The following is a 21162-nucleotide window of genomic DNA, read 5'->3' on the forward strand; positions in this document are numbered from 1 at the left end:
CTTCTGCAATGGCCTCCTTGGCGGCTGTGATGAAAGTCTCCTGAATGGAGGTCCTAAGTCATCAGTTTCATTATTTTGGTGGGGAACTACCTAAAACCCCAGTCTGTCCCCGCACTGATGGAACTGACCATAGAATTCCACGTGAAAACTTGAGGACCATGAATCCCAACTGGCTTTTTATCTTTGTCATTCTTGCGTGCTGTGTTTAGTCGCTCAGTCATGTCTGACTCTTTGCAACCCCATGGACTAGCCCACCAGGCTCCTCTGTCCATGGGGATTCTCCAGGCGAGAATATTGAAGTGGGTTGCCATGCCCTCCCCCAGGGGATCTGCCCAGCCCAGGGCTCAAACCCAGGTCTTCTGCTTTGCATTCTTAGCACTGTCCAAACTGCAAAGTCCCTTCCCCCGCATCCTCCAAGTCTGTCTGTCCTCTCCCCGACCTTTCCCTCCCTATGCTGCCCTGTGCTTCCTTCACACCAGGGATTCTCAAACTTGAGAATTAAACTTGATTCACAGGCAGGAAGGCTTGTGAAAGCCCAGGTTTCTGGTTCCCACTGAAGTTCCTGATCCAGTAGGTCTCAGATAGAACCTGAGTGTCTGCATTTCTGATGAGCTCCCAGGTGATGCTGCTGTTGCTGGTATGGACCACTCTTTGACCACCACTGCTCTATACTAATTCATTCTCTCAAAACTTTCATACTTCCTCTGGGACCAGCACTGTTACCTGGCAACCATCTCTCCCCTTGCCCTTGACCTTGGCTCACTCTTCCTTCCCTCCATATCCCTATGATGGCTGAAACCGGAGAAGGCCCCTCCCCCAGATGTCTGTGTGTCTTCCTCCCTCACCTGCTTCCCAGCCCACTCTAGCTGAAATTCTGCTCTCTGCAGCTCTTAATCCATTCCCCTGCTTCTCCATAACATATGTCGCTATCTGACACAGTATTTATTTCCCCCCCCTTTTTTTTTTCTTTGTTTTTTGCTCTGTCATCCCTGCTTAAACATAGTCTCCATGAGGCAAGGGATTTTTTCCCCCCCTAAAGCCTAAGTCAGATATTCAGGAAGGGCTTGAAATAAGCTGTTTTATTTGATAAATTCAGAAATCTGATTACAGAATTCTTGAAAATAGATTCTGAGCCTTGTTCTTTTTGTTTCTTTAGCATCTAATACCAGGGTGTGTTATTAATGAGTAAATGGCTGTGGAAGTAGCAATGAAGAAATAGATAGGATTTGTGTTTGGCATCAGGAGAGGAGGATGGATGCTGGAGGAAAGATGGATCAGAACCAGCCTTTGCTTAGTGAAGAACTCCTATAAGGCCGCACCCCAAACCTAGAGACTAAGTTGATTACTTATTACTGAACATAGCATTTCCTGCTAGGAGAAGGGTGGTTTTACTGGTAGAAACTTATTTGGTCAAAGGCTTTACAGTCATGAGGTGGTAAAATTCTTCATAGAAGAATTCCTAGTTTAGGAAAATGATCATATAAGAAATAGAGTCTGGCTTTCTGTTAGATAATTAGGAGCTGAGGTCATGCTCTGGGTCACTTAAAAGGTAATTCCCATTTGTTACTAGTTGTAAACTCCACTCAAGTGAGTTATATTTATGATCACCATCTGGGTTTGAAGAAGGCAAAGCATGTTTTTTTTTTTTTTTGGATAACTGCTAGGCCAGTACTAATTTGCAAGGATGCCCTTAATTAGTCTAATTCATTAATCTCCACACCTGCCCTGTACAGGACTCCTTCCTGGCTGAAGGATAACGGGACCTGGTAACATTATTTCATTCTCTCAGCATTAAATTGCCTCTTGTGCTCCCAGCTGGGCTGCTGGGGTTTCAGAAAGTCTTCTTTGCCAGGGAGCACAAATGATCAGAAGCATATTTTGATATGCTTTGGGTACTAGAATTAACACAAAGAAGCCCCACAGAGAAATAGTATTGTGGTCTCTCCCTGGGCTGATTACTCTACCTTGTGTACATGCTAAATTGCTTCAGTCATGCCCAGGTCTTTGTGACCCCATGGACTGTAACCCGCCAGGCTCCTCTGTCCATGGGATTCTCCAGGCAAGAATACTGGAGTGGGTTGCCATGCCTTCCTCCAGGGGATCTTCCTGACCCAGGGGTCAAACCTGTGTCTTTAATGTCTCCTGCATTAGCAGGTGGGTTCTTGATTGCTGGTGCCACCTGGGAAGTCCTACTCTTTATTCCAGAGTTGCTCTTTCCATCTCTTCCTGCAGGTGGCATTATGAGGCATCTTGCCTACCTGCTTATCACCCACTGATGTCAACCAGCCCACTGCCTATTCAGCAAGGAAATCCAGGGTGCCTGCCGCTGCCAGCAAGGACATTGGCAAAGTCTCCAAAACAGAAAGAACTGGGGCACCTTCTCACCACCTGTCCCTGCTCTGGCTTGGAGTAAGAAATCAACAGATGGTAAAGTAAGGGCGCCGTGGGTCCTCCCTAGTCTCTCATCTCAGGATGTTCCACCTCAGATTATGCTTTCATCATGGAGGGATTTCTCAAATGTTCAAAACTCATTCTGTCCACACCCTACACGCCAGGCAGCATTCACTCCAGAGAGAAGCACATTGGTCTTATACTTAAAGGTCTCCAGTCAGCCGTAACATCTCCGCAGTCTAAGCTTTCTGGAACCAGTCAGTCAGCATGCTGCTTTCTGAGTGTTAGGGACACCATTGTGAGCAAAGAGAGACCAGAACTCTGCTCTCATGGAACTCACTGACTAATGAGGTAGACAGGCATTGAATAAGGCATTATAATAACAAACTGAGATAAGTGTTCTGAAGGAAAGAAACATGGTACCATGAGGGCATCAAGCAGTGGCCCTGGACCCCTGCTCGGAGCAGGGACACTTGCTCTGAGAAGTGTAGACTGAGAGGAGTTGATCAGTGGAAGGGATGGGGATGGAGCACACTTGAGGTCAAAAGCCCAACGTGGGCAGAGCCTCCGTGTTGGAAATGATGTGCTGAGGTACTGAGAGAGGCAGTGAGGCTTCAGAAAATACAGAGATTGATGGGGAGCAGGGGCAAGAAGAAGCCGGAGAAGTGGGCAAGGGATCCTCTATTTAGGTCCTAATATGCCTGGTACATATTTTTATCTTCATCAGGAAAAGAATGGAAACCCATTAAAGGGTTGTAGGAGGAGGCATTAAAATGATCAGATTTCTTTGTTGAAAATAACTATGCTTTTAGCATGCAATGCATGCTTAATGAGGTAGTAAATGAAAGTCCTTCCCTTTCAGAAGTTGTAAAGTGCTACAGCATCAGGGATCCCAGTTAAGTAGATCTAGGGTTTCCCTAGAAGGCAGAAGAAGAAGAGGGCAACAAAAGATGAGAGGGTTGGATGGCATCACCAATTCAGTGGACATGAAACTTGGGCAAATTCTGAGAGATACTGAGGGGCAGGGAGGCCTGGTGTGCTGCTGTCCATGGGGTTGCAAACAGACACGATTTGGGGACTGATCAACAACAACAGGCCTTCCCCGGTGATCCAGGGGTGAATAATCCACCTTGCAATAGGAGACATGGGTTTGATCCCTAGTCCAGGAAGATCCCACATGACTCAGGGCAGCTGAGCCCACAACTGCTGAGTCCAAGCTTTAGATCCTGAGAGCAGCAACTACTGAACCCACGTGCTGCAACCACCAAAGGCTGCAAGGCCTAGAGTCTGCTCTGCAGCCAGAGACGCCTCCACAATGAGAGGCCACGCACCGCAACTAACGAGCTGCCAGCGCGCACTTCAACCAGAGACCCAGCACAACCAAGCAAACAGACAGATAAAACGTTTTCAAAAAAAATACAGTAGGTTTAGGTCACTCTTCCCAGTGTGACTTTGCATCACCATGGCATCACCCCTTGAACATTGTGGGATTATGTCAACTCATAGCCAACTGGCAGCTGGAGTTGCCTTAACTCATGTGCCACAGTTGAGGTGATTTGAGGGGTACCACAGGCCAGCTTGGCAAGAAAACTTCTCTTATCAAAACCTGTGCAACCTAAACTTCTAATATCAGTCACCATTTCTGTTAATATGCACATGCTATTGCTAACCCCTATGGCAGAAAGTGAAGAGGAACTAAAAAGCCTCGATGAAAGTGAAAGAGGAGAGTGAAAAAGTTGGCGTAAAGCTCAACATTCAGAAAACTAAGTTCATGGCATCTGGTCCCATCACTTCATGGGAAATAGATGGGGAAACAGTGAAAACAGTGTCAGACTTTATTTTGGGGGGCTCCAAAATCACTGTAGATGGTGACTGCAGCCATGAAATTCAAAGACGCTTACTCCTTGGAAGAAAAGTTATGACCAACCTAGATAGCATATTGAAAAGCAGAGACATTACTTTGCCAACAAAGGTCCGTCTAATCAAGGCTATGGTTTTTCCAGTGGTCATGTATGGATGTGAAAGTTGGGCTGTGAAGAAAGCTGGGCGCTGAAGAATTGATGCTTTTGAATGGTGGTGTTGGAGAAGACTCTTGAGAGTCCCTTGAACTGCAAGGAAATCCAACCAGTCCATTCTAAAGGAGATCAGTCCTGGATGTTCTTTGGAAGGACTGATGCTAAAGCTGAAACTCCAGTACTTTGGCCACCTCATGTGAAGAGTTGACTCATTGGACTCATTGGTAAAGACTCTGATGCTGGGAGGGATTGGGGGCAGAAGGAGAAGGGAACGACAGAGGATGAGATGGCTGGACGGTATCACCAACTTGATGGTCATGAGTTTGGGTGAACTCTGGGAGTTGGTGATAGACAGGGAGGCCTGCTGCTGCTGTTGCTGCTGAGTCACTTGTCATGTCCAACTCTGAGCGACCCCATAGACGGCAGCCCACCAGGCTCCCTCATCCCTGGGATTCTCCAGGCAAGAACACTGGAGTGGGTTGCCATTTCCTTCTCCAGTACATGAAAGTGAAAAGTGAAAGTGAAGTCGCTCAGTCGTGTCCGACTCTTAGCTACCCCATGGACTGCAGCCCACCAGGCTCTTCAGTCCATTGGATTTTCCAGGCAAGAGTACTGGAGTGGGGTGCCATTGCCTTCTCTGGGACAGGGAGGCCTGGCGTGCTGCAATTCATGGGGTCGCAAAGAGCTGGACACGACTGAGCGCCTGAACTGAACTGAACTGATTGCTCCGTTAGCGGTCCAGGTGCTAGTACGTATTGGTAGTTGATCAGATCACTTTAACTAGTGCCAGGGCCCTGCAGAAGGGGTGCCCAGCAGGGTGAAATCCTGGTTGCGGAAGGAATGTAATAAACCTTAGAGCAAGGGACACTATCCGGACACCAGGAAGCTTCATGAAAAGCAGCAGTCAGAAATGCGCTATCTATATAACGGATGTTGACTGAAAACCAACTCTTCCTAACTGACAAGGGCTCATTCTGGTGCATTGAAAAAGGATAATTCTTTACCAAAGAACTGATCCATAACAATTCCAAAATGCAGAATGAAGATTTTGACACATCTTTTTAGGAGGGAGTCATATAGCAACGCATCCTCAATCTGTAGTCTTCCCTTACTGTAATTCAAAATAACCCTTCAGATGTACCAAAAAAAAAAAAAAAACAGGAAGAGGGTAAGTGAGCTGCTGGGCATCCTGAGGGCAGAGGTCACAGGTACTAAAGCACCTGGCGTCACGTCTCTAAGCACCTGGCGTACTGCCTTGTGTGTCTGGGGCCTTCACCAGTGTCTGCTACGTTCCCTGACTCACAGGCCATGTGGAATACCAGGGCGCAATGCAGATTTCCACACCAGAGGCAGAGGTTGAAGTGTTCCTGCAAAGGAGATGCTCCACTCCTGAGCCTTGAATTCTCCCCCTTCCCCACTGAACTCCAGACTGTTCTGTCTGACTCCCTGGCTCCGTCTTTCCCCATGGTGAGGGGAGGTCCCTGGAGCATCCCTCAGCAGACTCTGCTGGCCTCCGCGTCTCTTACCTTGAGCTTTGACATCATCCACCACAGGGCAAGGGGTCTTCACAATCACATCACTTGGCCTGGAGCGTCGGCCTGTGTTGTCCACGCCCCACAGGGTGAACCTGGCAGGGAGAGGAGGGCATCAGCAGAGAGAACTCACCGACCCAGCCTTGCCTGGATGCACGGGTTTCCCCGGCTGCTCTCGCCACCGAGTCATACACTTACTACCATCACCCAGGTCATAAAGTATGAAGCATAGAGTCTTTTACTACTTTCTGGTGGGTTCTGGGCTGTCATTTGCTGTCTTGAGGATATTGCATGATAGCAACCATCATGGCACAGGGCAGTGTTCCTCCAAGTAGGGTCCCCAGACCAGTAGTATCGCCAGGGAAGTGGACAGCAACGAAATTCCTCTTACCCCATGCCACACCTACTGAATCAGAAACTCTGGGCGAGAACAAAATCTGTGCTATGACAAGCCTTCCAGGTGACTCTGATGCCTGTTGCTGCTGCTGCTCTGCTAAGTTGCTTCAGTCGTGTCCGACTCTGTGTGACCCCATAGATGGCAGCCCACCAGGCTCCCCTGTCCCTGGGATTCTCCAGGCAAGAACACTGGAGTGGGTCACCTGATGCCTGTTACATCCTGACAACTACTGATCTGAGGAAAAGAGCATGCATCTATGGAAACAGATGGTCTGATGTGGGTCTGAAAGCTCTACTTCCTGCCATGTGGAGTTGTAGTTAACACCTCTGAGCTTTATTTTCCCTCTCTGTGAAATGGGGATGATAATAAAATTGCTTGCAGATCACTGTGAAGATGAAACAGGATAATAAAACTCAGAAACACCTAACGTAGTACCTGGCGCCCAATGACACTACTGTCAATTCTGTTCTGTCCATCTTGTGCTCAGCTGAGGCTTTTGTGCCAAGCACTGAGGACAGTTTTCCTCTTTAAAGTCAGAAGTGAAACAGCCAGAGTCAAGGAGTCCTGACTTGCTTGTGACTGAACCCTCTGTTTCCTACATGAGACTCCTTTCGACCCGTGGAGATGCTACCAGCATTGGACAAGGAGGTCAGAGTGGAAACCATATGCTAACCCCTGGCAATGAGAAGATGTGGTTCTAAGAGCCCCCTCCACCCTTCAACACACACACACACACACACACACACACACCCCAGAAAGAGGATAAAGACCTGGCCATCAAAGCCTGAATGTAAAATTTCCCCCTTGGGTGATGGAGCTGGATGCAAAGGAAAAAGCAACACCAGGCTCTGCTACTCAGAGAGGAATTTGAATACAACCATGAAGATAACCCCTGGTGTCAGTGCCCAGGGCCTCTAACAACTAATCTAGTGAGTCTAACGCAAATCATTAACACTGCTTTTCTTGTCTCTTTCTGTTTTGCTGTGTCTCCCTGGGAGGCTGCGTTTATTGACAAGTCTGCATCTCCTTTCCTCTGGGCAGAGCTGCAGGGAGGAAGAGAGGGGAAAAGAAGAAAGAGGCCCCCAGACAGAGGGGCCCGGGCACCTGTTCAGGTAAATGAGCCTCAGACAGCTGAACTGGTGAGGCAGAAAAGAAATGGAAATTGCCTAAAGACTCTGCCAGGAAATACATGAGTCTCTTGGCAGAGAAAAGACAGCCTTGCATCTACCCGCCGAGAAACCCCGGGAAACGGTCAGTGTTAAGAACCTGTGTGTCCTGATGTGCTGTTTTCCCTCCCTCTGCCCTCCTCAGAGTCTCATGCTGGAATCCCACCCCACCGGCTGTGCAGGACCGCCGCGCCTCTTCGCTGCCGATCAAACAAGGAGCAGGTGCTCGGCTTTTCCATCTTAGGTGTACAAGTGACTCTGTCAGTTCCACTGCCCTCTGCTTCTCGCCCTGCTCCTCAGTTCCGATCTACCGCCTTGCCTGGTATTAAACCCCTCTGCCACCCTGATCCAAAACCCAGGGGCTGGCTGCCCTTCTCCCCGACCATCCCTCCCCTCCTAGATCTGAGCCCTTGGCATCCAGGCCCACACTCTGGGCTGCCTGGATCCCTAGCAATGGCAGCCCCCAGAATTTTTCATCATTCCTTCTAGACCCCGCAATACACAAACACTGGATCAACCTCTTGCTACTATTTCTAGAATTGGGACTGAGGCCACCACACCTGAATCTGGCACATCTGATCTGCCCTTCTGGCACCTGCTCTGCTTCCCGGTCTTATCCCTACAACCCGGTCTCAAGCCAGGTCTCACCCTCCTTCTCTGCCCTTCTGCTCCAGATCATCTTAGCTGTTTGTCAGGGATGGGCCCAGAGGTGCACAGGGCAGGCTGCAGACCTGCACCCCACCTTCAGGGACTCCCACGTGGATGCATTCCCCCTCACCCTCACGTGCAGACTCTACCCTGACCCCATTTCCAGTGTCCCTTCTCTCCAGAGTCAGAAAGGAGGAAGTCCTAGTCTCCACGAGGTCAATTCCCAGCTGCCAGCAAAGTCACAGGACTGCTGGTGTGAGCCTGGCCCTGTGCCCTGCTCTCACCACCAGGCTCTCTTCCTTCACCAGCCCCTCCCCAACTATGTGTCTGAGCCCACTTCCTGAACCCCTGCCCTGAGATCCAGCCCAATGTCCCATCCTCTGTTAGACCACTCTGCTTCATCTTTTCCAGCCCACCTCCCAGGATCCTGAGAATCGCCTTAGGACTCCAGGTCAGGGCTGGCATCTTGCTACCTGCTGATGGGCCACGTGATGCTGTCTGCCTGAATATTTACAGGTTTAGGGGTCACCTGCCCTGGACTATCAATAGTGGGTTCCAGCCACTTCTTGTAGCACGCCTATTTAATCTTGGACGCTTGATTTCTAGCAGTTTCCCTGGACTGAAATGTCCTAAGTCTCAGGTAGCACAGCGGCTGTCAGATGGATGTTCTCTCTCAGTGCCTGGGATGCAGTTAATCTTCACCCCACCCTACTCGGCTCATTCCCCTGAGTTTCGCTTTGTGCTTCATCCTGCTGTGAGTTCTCACTAAGTCTACTGGATTCTGGGCTGGGATGAAATTTTGTGTGCTGTATTTAATTCTCATTACTCTGACTGGGCAATTAGTATACAATTTAGGGTCCTAAGCCATTATCCGGAGAAGGAAATGGCATCCCACTCCAGTACTCTTGCCTGGAAACTCCCATGGATGGAGGAGCCTGGTAGGCTGCAGTCCATGAGGTCGCTAAGCGTCGGACTCGACTGAGCGACTTCACTTTCACTTTTCACTTTCATGCATCGGAGAAGGAAATGGCAGCCCACTCCAGTGTTCTTGCCTGGAGAATCCCAGGGACAGCGGAGCCCAATGGGCTGCCGTCTGTGGGGTCTCACAGAGTCGGACACGACTGAAGTGACTTAGCAGCAGCAGCAGCAAGCCCTTATCATTTTTAATAGCAAGGCAAGGTATTAGGAAAGGCAATGCTTCCCCACATGCTTCTAAATAGAGAAGACTCTTGGCCTAAAAGACCGTCCTCAGTGGTCCTGGCTCTCTCAGTCCTGGAGGGAGCCTGAGGAGTAGCCAGATTACTTTTACTGCTGAAGCAAGTCTAGGGAACACTTTACGCATTTCAAGAGGAAATGTCACCTGCAGTTACTTCAGGAAGTCTTCTCTGTTCACTGCCAGCATCATCGTTTCTATTTTTGGACACTTGTAGGACAGTAAGTAGCTAGAATCAGTGGGCAGAAGAGATAAGCTCTGCCCCCAATCTGGAGGGCTGATGTGTAAGCGCATCTACTGCCTTGTCCAGAGCTGCTGGTCCCTTTCCACCGCTGCCTGCCTGCCTGCTGGGATTGCTCAGCCTGTCGTTAGAGCCTGTGTAATGACACGTGTATCGTGAGGGTGTGTGTTTGTGAACCAACGAAACCCTGCTCTAGGTCCACGGCTGATGTTTTAAAGGACTGAAATCTGATGTGCAAGGAGCATCCGTGGGCTTCCTGCCTCTATCTGCATCTCCACCCCTGCCCGCTCCAGGTGTGGTGGTTTCTGCAGATGGCTCCAAATCCACTCCCTCTTTCTGAATTATCTGTTCACTGTCTCATCCCCCACCCTCCAAAGGCAGCAGCTCTCCTGTGGGCACACACTGTGATGTGGATGGTGGGCTACAAGGCTCAGGAGTCATCTCCCCACTCTGGCCTCAGTTTCCTCATGTGTGAAATGAAGATGTCGGACCAGACACTCCCTTTTAACCAGGGATCCTTAGCTGTTTTTGCACTGTAGGCCTTTCTCAGAATAATGCTTTTCCAATGTATCAAATAAAGTGGGTAGGATGACAAAGTGAGCCAGTTATACTGAAAGGATGTTCTACCTCTGTGGACCTCAGGTGAAGAGCCAGCTCTGTGCGTTCATGCGAGTAATAAGATCATGCTCGATCCTTCCAGTAGCCTGGGCTAGCTGGGAGTGAGAGGCAGTGAAGAAGGTGCAAATTGATTCAGTTCTTAACCACCCACCACTGCCAGACGACAAGCTGTGTGATCCAGAGGAAGTTACTTAGTGCTGCTGAACTCAGTTTCCTCAACTATAAAACGGGAACAGCAACCATAATCTCACAGGGTTGGAGGGTTCCCAGAAACACCTACACGTAGGGAACGTGCCATAAATAAAGGCTGCCTTCCTCTGTATTACAGATAAGGAAACAGCAACGTTGTGTCCCACTTCATCAGTCATCAGCTAGGGACAAAGCCAGGTGTGGGGCCCGTGTGTTCTCAGCTCTTAATGCAGGGCTCCCCTCCTTAAGCCAGGGACTGATGCTCTGGTTCACTTGATAGCTCTGCAGAGGAGTCTCTCTCCCAGGCCTGCCCGCGCGCCCTCTGCATGTGATCTGCAGCGCCACCTAGTGGACATTGGCTGTTTCTTCTTCCCTCTGGCTAGGGCAGTCTCATCATTTCTTCTGCAATCAATTAAGAGGGAGACGCTGAAAGCTCACCTAGGATAGCAGAGTTGGAGAAGGCATCAGACTAAGGTCTTTGATCAGGAAATGTAGCCAGACCAAAGCCAACATGAGGAGGGTCCCAGGGTGGTTAAAGACTGGCACTCATAACAGACAACCACGCCAGCCTCACGCTCATAGGAGCCTTGAAATTCCTAATTAACCGTTGTAACTTAGTGACAGGAATTATTGAGCCCTCATTATATATGGGAATTCCAGTTGCACCGAGTTTGGGGCATTTCCAGGGGGTTAGGTGTTCCATATTTCCAAACCTCTGTTCCTCGTATCGGTTCCTCTACTAATGAAGGACGAGCATGCTCAGTCACTCAGTCGCGTCCGACTCTTTGCAGTCCCATAGACTATCCCGCCAGGCTCCTCTGTCCATGAGATTCTCCAGGCAAGAAGACTGGAGTGGGTTGCCATGCCCTCCTCCAGGGGATCTTCCCGACCCAGGGATCGAACCCTTGACTCCCGCATCTCCTGCCCTGGCAGGAGGAGCCGTTAACACCGAACCAAGGCTGCCCAAACCGCAGGCCAGCTAATGAGAATCCTGAGGAGACTTGCCTTTGTCCTACTGTTACCATTTATGTCTCTCTATTTTCCAGCTCCTCCAGAATATCGCTTGTCTTTACGCATTTTGCTTTCATCAGCCCGGCCCCTTGGTTACATCTCTCTTTCCTGTGCTGAAGATATTCAGCCTGAGCATGGAAGTCCGTTTTGCAATCCATGTCACTCACATTTCCTGTGCTTTTCATCTCTGAACTCTTTCACTGTGGAAATAGAAACAATTTATTCTGGAAACCTTGACTCCATTCTCACGACCTCATCTGTAAACTGCTAAATGTTTTTCATACTGATGGGGTCAAACGGTCCCAGAACCGCATCACTGTGAATCCTGCCTTCGTCCCCCAGTGTTGCCATCATGACTTAGATTACATCACTATCTCTCCCCTTTTGGTGTCTTTTATGTCTGCGTTGAAAATACTTCGCAGTTGTTCCCAGAGCACAGAGGGAAACAGGGAAGCGCTACCAGCAAGAATAGAGCTGGTCCAAGTGCCCCAAGATAGGAGCTCGCAGCATTTTCTTTGAAGAAAGACCGTCTCTCACCTCTATAAAACTATTTCAATGTGGCTGAGGCTAGATTTTTTAAAACAGAGCTCTTAGTATTCTACTCCTTTCCTCCAGGAGAAAAAAAGTAATAATATCCTCTGACTTTCAGCATTCACTTTATTCTCCTGAGTTCACTTTCGTCTGGCCCCTTTCTTCACCGTCTGTTTCCACCCCATCGCCTCCTGGCCGCTCGCCATCACCCCTCTTCACCTCTGCCCTTGCTGTTTGCTCCATCTGGTGTGCCTTTTCTAACATGGTGCTACCTACTGCAACTCCGCACAACCCAGTTCAGATGACTTCCACTCTACTTGGAATGAATCACAGCTTTCTTTTCTCTTCTGCGACATGTTCCTTGCTCTTTTATATCTAGCCTTTTTTTCATTCTGCTTGATGTTAAAGCTAGCTGTTTATATGTTTCCCCTCTGTGTTGCAAATTAGGATAGGATTATATTATCTTTTTTGATCCTCCCCATCCAGTGTTTAGAAAGTCCCCTATAATGCTAGGCCTTCCCAGGTGGCTCAGATGGTAAGGAATCTGCCTGCCATGTGGGAGAACTACCTGGGTCAGGAAGACTTCCTGAAGAAGGATATGGCAACCCACTCCAGTCTTCTTGCCTGGAAAACCCCCTGGTGGGCTACAGTCCATGGGGTCACAAAGAGTCGGACACGACTAAGCGACTAACACACAGGACACTATAATGATGACTGAGACAAGATTTGGAACACTGACATTTTTCCAAGTCCGTAAAGGAGCTCGAGTAGTAAAAAGGAACGTGCTAAAAGTCCGGGGGCGCTCAAGGCAAGGAATAGCGAGGTGGGTGTGTGTCACTCACATGTAGATGGTGTCGGGTTCCAGGCATCGGATGATCAGAGAGATTGTGGTGAGCTGCTTGTCTGGGACCTGAGAGGGCATCGCACACGGAGACTTCGCCCCGGAGATGATGTCGTCCACGAAGCTTAGCACCGTTTCTGCCCAGAACAGCAAGGAATAGAAAAAGCATGAGAGACAGTGATGGCCAAGCAATGTCTAGTGATGATCAACTCCATGAAAACTTATTATGCAAATCCTTTGGTCCCCCGTCTTCTTCTTTTTTTTTTTTTTTTGTAATTAATTAATTTATAGATTCCCTTGGACTGCAAGGAGATCAAACCAGTCATTCCTAAAGGAAATCAGGACTGCAAGGAGATCAAACCAGTCGATCCTAAAGGATATCAGTCCTGAATATTCATTGGAAAGACTGATGCTGAAGCTGAAGCTCCAATACTTTGACTACCTGATGTGAAGAACTGACTCATTGGAAAAGACCCTGATGCTGGGAAAGATTGAAGGTGGGAGGAGAAGGGGACGACAGAGGATGAGATGGCTGGATGGCATCATTGACTTGATGGACATAAGTTTGAGCAGGCTCCAGGAGTTTGTGATGGACAGGGAGGTCTGGCGTGCTTCAGTCCATGGGGTTGCAAAGAGTTGGACACGACTGTTTGACTGAACTGAGCTGAATTTATTATTTTTTAAATTTTTGGCTGCACCCAGGGGCATGTGGGATCTCAGTTCCCCAATCAGGGATAGAACTTCACATCTCTGGCATTGGAAAGTGAAGTCTTAACCCCTGGACCACCAAGGAAGTCTTGGTCCCTGATCTTAAATTCCCAGTAGGGAAAGGAGACCTAGAAGGAATGTCTTTTCTGAGTGATTCACACCTAACTAATCAGTTTGGAGCCATTTGTCCAGAGTTAGTTCAGAAACAACCAAGGCACGATGGACCCAGCACACCAGCGAGTGCTTTTATGACACGCTCTTGGCTCGGGCAGAGAACATCTGTTCTGGTCAGTGGTCACTGTGAGACCTACACAATACCTGTGCACATCAGGAAAGGCCCAGAAGAAGCAGGAGCCAGCTCTCCATGCCCAAAGGCAGTGCATATGTTCCCAAGCCTCCGTGATAGTTTCACCGCAAGTTATTTGCCCTGAGTGAGACCACCCTGCTGGTGCCCATGTTCATGTGTCAGTTTTAGGAATGATTTATGTTGACCTTTCTCTATGTCTAGACAGTAAATACTGAGGCATGAAACATTTTTCACAGGGTACTTCCACTCCTTTAAGACTTCCCTTTTCCAGCGGGCCCTGGCAAAAGCAGGTCCTTGCTTTAGGACAAGCAACAGGATCTTTTGCTTGCTTGCTTTAGGACCTGGCAAAAGCCTGTCCTTGCTTCAGGACAAGACACAGGGTAATAAGCACATCTGTTTCTACATGCTTCTGCCTGGATGGGATGGGGAGTGGGGGTTATTGGGATTTTACTTTTTTTGCCTGTAATCATGGCAGTGGTTAACACAGAATTGTTTCCTAATTGTGGCCTAGGATAACTAGGGTATTGTATTGTTGTTTCTTTGTAAGTGTGCCTAGAGGCAATGAAACGGACACCTCTTTCATAAACAAAGAGGAAAACAAAATCAAAACAAGACTTTGTCAGCTACTCACAATCCAAAAGCTCTTAAACGGGGAAGACGCTGCTGCTGCTTCTCCCTGCTCTTCCCACGTGACCCAGGGATCCTGGGGACCGAGGGGGCAAAGGCAGAAGGCAGGACATTTTCCTTTTCTCTCTGCTACCTTGGATTAAGATGAGCCTGCCAAATGGGAGATGCTCACCTGTCTCCACTTTGGAGTGGTCCATCCTGTCAGTGACCTTCTCTTGACGGATGAGGTAATCTACAATCTGCACCCCGATCGGAGGCTCTGAGTGTTCCCACTCCAGGACCACAAGGGTGCTGCTGGGCTCGTGAACCGTGGACAGTCTCAGCCTGAGTGCAGACAGGAAGAAACATGAGACAAGGACCCAGCCCAGACCTGGGATGTCTCCTGATACCACCACTCGCCACCTTCCCAACTGTTACATGGTAAACTCTCTTTTCTAACTTTTCTTGACCAGCCACTAAAATGATGTCTTTGAGGGCCTATCTCCTCGACTAAAAAGTAAAGATTCTTGAAGGTCCTTAAAGTCTATATTTTATTCATCTAAGAGCCCATTACAAATTGGGGACTCAACATTTATTGGTAAATAAATAAGCAGGTAAGTCAAAGATGATCACTCAGGGTGAGCGGAGAGGGCCTTTGGAGTAACACATTATAGGCTTGCAAATATAATTTCTGGATTTGCTCTTGAAAAATAAGAAAACGTGCCTATAAGACTCATACCAAGGCCCACTGTAGGTAATGTCTGGGAGAACCCTTTATTAAGAAGGACAGTCGGCTCAGCTTTGAGAACATTATAAGATCTGCCCTGCTGGGGGAACCTTGGCTTCCCCTCTTGTTATGGGGACCGACATCTGCTCAGTTTGGAGGTCGTGTTCACAGGGAACTTTACTGAGCCAGAGAGAGCTGGACACAGGTCAAGTTCTCCTTAGGGCGAGGGCCTGCGTCTGCAAACTCGGGCTCTGATTTCAGTTTCTGTCTTTGCTCTCGGGTTTCTGTGACGATCCCGATTCCTGATTCCAGTCTTCCATCGCTTTTCCCAATTCACTGTCTCCTCATGACATGGCAGTTGTCTATTCTGACCACTCTTTGCCACCTCATCCCCGTTTGTGCATGGCGGAGATTCCAGAAACACTGCCGACATACACTGGTGTGGGTTTTCTAATGGTCCAAGAGGTTTCAGTTCTCTGTCTTTGTTCTGATTTCATGTGTGTGCTATAGGTTTCTCATTTGCTTCTTGTCTTTGTTCCTTCCTAGACCACTGGCTTCAGGGAGTTTTCCCAGTTCTTGGTCACACCAGCCTCCTTCCCTTACATGTGTCTCTGCCATTCATTCCCAACCTTGACTCCTCCATCTCATGACCACCCATGAGCAAGGCCCTCTAGTCTCTGCTGAGCTCAAAGATGTATCACTGGTCTCAAGGATTCCCAGGCAAGGTAGTGTGGATGGATCGCACCAAAGCAATGTTCAGTTTCAATTCAACAAATGTTTATTAAGCACCCATTACTTGTAAGAATATGCTTGGTGCTGAAGATGCCCAAGCCAGCTCCAGTCCCTTCTTCTATGGAGTGGTCACCAGACCAACATACAATTATACATGTAATTGTAATCACGTGTGATAAGAACTCTAACAAGAAATCATGGGAGACTCTGGGAGTGACAGCAAGGAATTCAACTGGTGGGAAAATAATACAAACCACATGCTCTTCGGTGGCTTACTAGGAAGGACTGCATAGTTTGCATATGACAGTAGAGATGGAGCAGACCCAAAACAGTGCAAATACTGACAAAGTCATTAATTAGAATCATATGCACAGGGCTATTTTGAAGGAAAAAAAACATTAGGAAGCTTAAGTAACTAAGACTTACTGAGGATTCAGATTTTGTGACAATAGTGACTAAGTCTGTGGCCTCTACTGAAAAATAGGATTGTGTATGATTTACACAGGCTTGTGTAGAACTAGAGTGCAACTCTATATCTAACTACTGATAAAAATTCAAGAAATTGAGGTCTGGTGATGGAAGAAGTGATTAGAGTTGACAAGGAAAGCAAAATCCTTAATAGACTTTCCTGTTTACGGAAATTTAGCCCAATTTGATTTTTTGCTGTGACATTTAGTCAATACACCTTTAGAAATGAAATCAGCTCACACTAATAACTGGATTTTGTGTCCACATGATGATAACAATTTGGTGGCTTCCGTATTTCAAAGGTAGCTGTTTTAGTTGGTGAATCAGTCTAGAAGCACCACGTTTTAGGGTCTCCCTTTCTACCAAAAGAAAGAGCTTTTACTCATAATGAGCTTGATTCCCTTTCGAGTTAAGAGGTCCACGTCATGGCTATAAAGAGCAAGAAGCCACTGGCTGGTGTGTCTAAAGTCGCCCAAATAGAGCGACTTCACTTCATTTAAGGAGACGTTGGACGTGTAATGACCCCCCACCACTGCGTTCTCCTCGGTCTCGTGTCCTTCCTGCTCAGTCCTGGCCCTCTAATGCCCACCTGCATGTGCATGGAACAGACCAGAGGGCAGCGTGCGCCCGGGCCAGCCTCTCCCTCGCTCGCTTCATCCTACCCTCTTGCTCCCAGTTACTCAGCCCTCTAGTTACCAGGTCCTGATCCTCCCTTTGGGCTCTCTTTGCCTGACAGTTCACAGGGCCCGGCTTCTCTAGCTTGTCCAACCAGCCCTCTTTAGTAGACACAGTATTTCTGTGCCCACTCCCATGGCTGAAGCCCCACTGAAGACTAACAGGGGCTCCTGCCCTTTACACGAGTCCAGCCAGTTCTGTTCAGTCTTCCTCGGAGGGGATGGAATCCAGGGATGGAAACTGGACATGTTCATTCTCACCTACCTTTGAGCCCTTTGCACTTTGTTCACCCCTCAAATGCAGATACCCTTTAACACGTGTCCTTGACCTGCCACTCTTCCTGGTTGATAGTCAGTCTGGAGCACGCTTTCTCCTAGCTCTGGTCCTGTTTCTCATTTCTTTGGGGCTGAGTTCAACCTTCTTACCTCTAGTGGTTACTTTGTTACAGAGCTCAGATCATCTTTCCTGCTGACCAGTGACCATCTCTGTAAGACTGTCCCACTATAACTCTAAGGCAGGTCCAGAGGGAGTCAACCTCCTCCTCAAACCTGCTTCTCCTGGGATGCTTGTTTTCTCAGCTGTAGCCTAGTCATCTTCCCAGCCACTCCAGTCATAAGGCTTAAGTCCATTCTCAACTTCTCCTTCCTTCTCACTCCCATACTCAACCAGTCACCAAACTCTACTGGTTTGACCCAAAGTCATCTTTCGGAGGTATCCTCTCTGTACTATGATGGCTAAGACCATGGTCTCTCATTATGGTTCTGCTTCCTGTTCTATGACTTTAGAAAAAACTATTCAGTCCATCTAAGTCCGATTCCTTGTCCATTAAAGGGGAGGGGTGATCGCCACTTTACCGCTCAACATGGTGCCTGTCACCCAGTCAGTGTGCTTTTCGCCCGGGCCTTATAACTGACCTCTAACTTCACCCACTTCTAGCACATTTTCCCCTCTTAGCTTTGAGCCATGTTGTCCTGCTTTCTCCACCTGCAGGGAGAAATTCCAGCGCCATCTCCTTCATGAAGCCTTTACTATTCTTCAGATTCACACTTGGCCATTCCCTTTTCACATTTCTTTAAATGTCTCATATAACTCTTTTTTTTTTTTTTTTCCCCTGGCCACACCATGCGGCAAGTGGTATCTTAGATCCCCAGACCAGGGATCAAAACCCCTGCCCCCTGCCCCCTGCTCCCTGCCTCGGAAGCACAGAGTCTTAACCACCAGGGAAGTGCTTGTCTCATATAACTCTTATCAAACCCTTCCCCCCACTGTTAAATTTGTGAACCTGCCTCCCCTGAAAGACTGAAAGTGCCCCGAAGGCAGGCACCATCTTTTTCTTTCTGTTCCCCAGTACCCAGCCCATTGCCTGGAACACAGTGAACAATCTTTAATATACGTTTGCAGGATAATGCTACGGCGTGTCAGCAAGAGAAAGCCCAGAAAGGCGGGACCGTACACGGGCTGTGGGAGAGGCGCGCAGGTGGGGAGCCCGTCAGCTCCGAAAGCGGTGGAGTCACACCGACACCAGTCCTCGATGACGTCTCCGGTTCCCGAGCACCAGAGGGAGCTCATGGTGGCCTCCAGCAGGAGCTGCAAGGGAGGGCCAAGACAAGAGTGAGCGTCAGGGAGCCAGGGCCGGGTTGTCAGACTCTAGAGACGGAGCTATCGGGGCTCTGCTTGGCCCTAAATAAGTCCAGCCAGCCAGCTGCAACACCATCTCTCCGTGTATTTCTACCCCAGGGGCGTGTTTCTGCAAAAGCTGAGCCTCGGAGGACCTGTAGGGTGTCCCTGTCTCATTAGCGTCCCTGTGGTCGAGGGCTGGTGCCTTGGGAGCCAGTCTCGTTCCACCTTGCCACTCCCTCCCATTCTGCACCAGCATTCTACTGTCTAGCTCTAGCAACACGACCTCATCTCCACCCACTCAGCGGGGCTACCCTTGGCCCAGAGGCACTCAGCCTTTCCTCAAATGCCTCTCAGGGCATCCTCCTCTGCCCTCTTCACCACCCCCCACCCCCACCCCGCCCAGGATTTCCTCTGTACTCCTTCGGCATGCCTTGTATCTCACTTACAATATGTATGCAATTCTGCCTTGGGCTGTGATTACGCATCATGCCTCTCTTTCTAACGGAAGGCAGAAGCCATGTGACACACAGGCTGAGACCCGGGCTCTGGAGCAGTCCCACTGGGTGAGAACTCCAGCTCTGCCAACTCCTGCCCTGCGACCTTGGGCAAATGACATAAAGTCAGGTTCCTCAATGGTAAAATGGGATAAAAACAGCACCTTCCCTATAAGGATGTTGTGACAATTAAATGAAACACGTCTATGTCCAGGAGCATGGCAGAGTGCCTGTGCTAACACACACACTGAATTGAAGGAAGCGAAAGTCGCTTAGTCGTGCAGACTCTTTGCAACCCCAGGGACTGTCCTCTGTCCAAGAATACTGGAGTGGGTAGCCATTCTCCCGAGGATCTTCCCAACCCAGGGATCGAACCCAGGTCTCCTGCTTGGCAGGCAGATTCTTTACCATCTGAGCCACCAGGGAAGTGCAAGAATACTGGAGTGGGTAGCCTATCCCTTTTCCAGGGGATCTTTCCAACCCAGGAATTGAGCCAGGGTCCCTTGTATTGCAGGCAGAGTCTTTACCAGCTGAGCTACCAGGGAAGCCCAATGCACACAATAGTCGTATATAAATAGTACATGTTAGTCATCAATAAATACCGGCAATTGTTATTGTCTTTAAAAGACAGGGTCAGGTCTTAGGAGGAAGCTTGTAAATACCACAGAAGCTAGAACAATTCTTTACGTACAGTGGTTTCACAGCAGATAGTCACTGTTCAATGAAAGGACGATAAGATAACATTAGATCAGCGAGGGAACAGAATTTGTGAGAGGGGCAGAAGAAGCGGGTCCTGAGGGGCCCTGACCCTTCAGTGCCCCCCCCTCAATATCCCAACCCCAGCCCAGGGCGGGGAGAGCCTGAGATGGCCGTAGGGCGAGCCCAGAGCTTTCTCTCAGGGAACTCAACCTCTGCAGCTTCCGCTTTCCCTGTGGTTCTCTTCCCTCAGTTCCACCCTCACTTAACCCACACATAATTGATAAGTTAGAGTAATGACACAGCTATCCCAGGAAATGTTAGGCCGAACAATTAAAGAAAGAAAGAAAAAACAGAAGAGAAGAAGTAAAAGAAGAGATAATCCTGAAAAACCAACATGTCCAAGCCCAAAGCCAGTATCCTATGTCCCATCCACCGCAGGTTAGAATATACCAAGTCCATACTGACAGTCCCCTCCCACACCACCCACCTTGGAAAGGGAGCCTCTAGGGAGCAGGGGCCAGGCCATTCTCCATTATCAGTACTGTCTGTGTTTTCAAGTTTACAAAGCCCTTTTAGATGCTAACTCCTTTGTGAACAGAGTGGAGCCCTGTAGAGCCTTCCCCTTCATCCTTTGCGCTGGCTCCTCTCTGAAGCACCGAGATGATAGTATCTGATGCACATTTCCTGAGTTGTTTTACCGATGTCAATCCCCCACCAGATGGAAGATGTGTCTACTTGATGACCAGGCTTCTTGGAACCTAAGGGCTGCATTGATAATGTTAACCCCGAGACACTACCCTGTTCCCTCACCATCAGCCATTCAGAGACCTGCTCACCACGAATGGATCACAGACCCTCCTCCTTCACCGGGCCTTTAAAACTGTTTTGCTGAAACCTTTCCAGGAGTTTAGGGTTTTGGAGCACAAGCCACTGGCCTTGTATTGGCATCCTTCACAATACAGGCTGCATTTTCCTTCGTCATGACCGGGTGTCAGTAGATTGACTTTACCACGCGCAGGTGAGTAGACCTGAGTTTGGACAGTGATGAGCTCCATGATAAACCGTTAACATGATTCACAGTGGAAGACACTTACAGAGTCCAAGAGATTAGGTCACCATGAACTTGCTCATGGTCACAAGTTAGTAAATGGGCAACAGAATGGATTTGGTATCTCAGGCTAGATGGACACATCAAGCTGTCTTGATTAATGCCATATCCACTAGCTCCCAAGATGAAGCCTGGTCCATACTAAGTGCTCACTTCATGTTTTCCTGCACTGAACTATATTAAAAAATATATATATGTACATATATACATAAATATACATTTTTT

The 21162-nt window shown here is 48.6% G+C and overlaps 1 protein-coding gene across 2 annotated transcripts in view; it reads right to left on the bottom strand.

The window, feature by feature from the left end:
- Positions 1–21162, bottom strand: part of ASTN1 (astrotactin 1) — a 359173-nt gene that overhangs the window by 12350 nt on the left and 325661 nt on the right. For both annotated transcript variants that reach the window (XM_018060633.1, XM_018060632.1), the window contains exons 18-21: positions 18470–18603; positions 14608–14759; positions 12795–12930; positions 5933–6033 (exon numbers count right to left, since the gene is read on the bottom strand). In XM_018060633.1, coding sequence (XP_017916122.1) covers positions 5933–6033; positions 12795–12930; positions 14608–14759; positions 18470–18603 — 523 coding nt within the window. The remainder of the gene's footprint in view (positions 1–5932; positions 6034–12794; positions 12931–14607; positions 14760–18469; positions 18604–21162) is intronic.

Source organism: Capra hircus, chromosome 16, assembly GCF_001704415.2.
Source record: "Capra hircus breed San Clemente chromosome 16, ASM170441v1, whole genome shotgun sequence".
NCBI classification, from domain to species: domain Eukaryota; kingdom Metazoa; phylum Chordata; class Mammalia; order Artiodactyla; family Bovidae; genus Capra; species Capra hircus.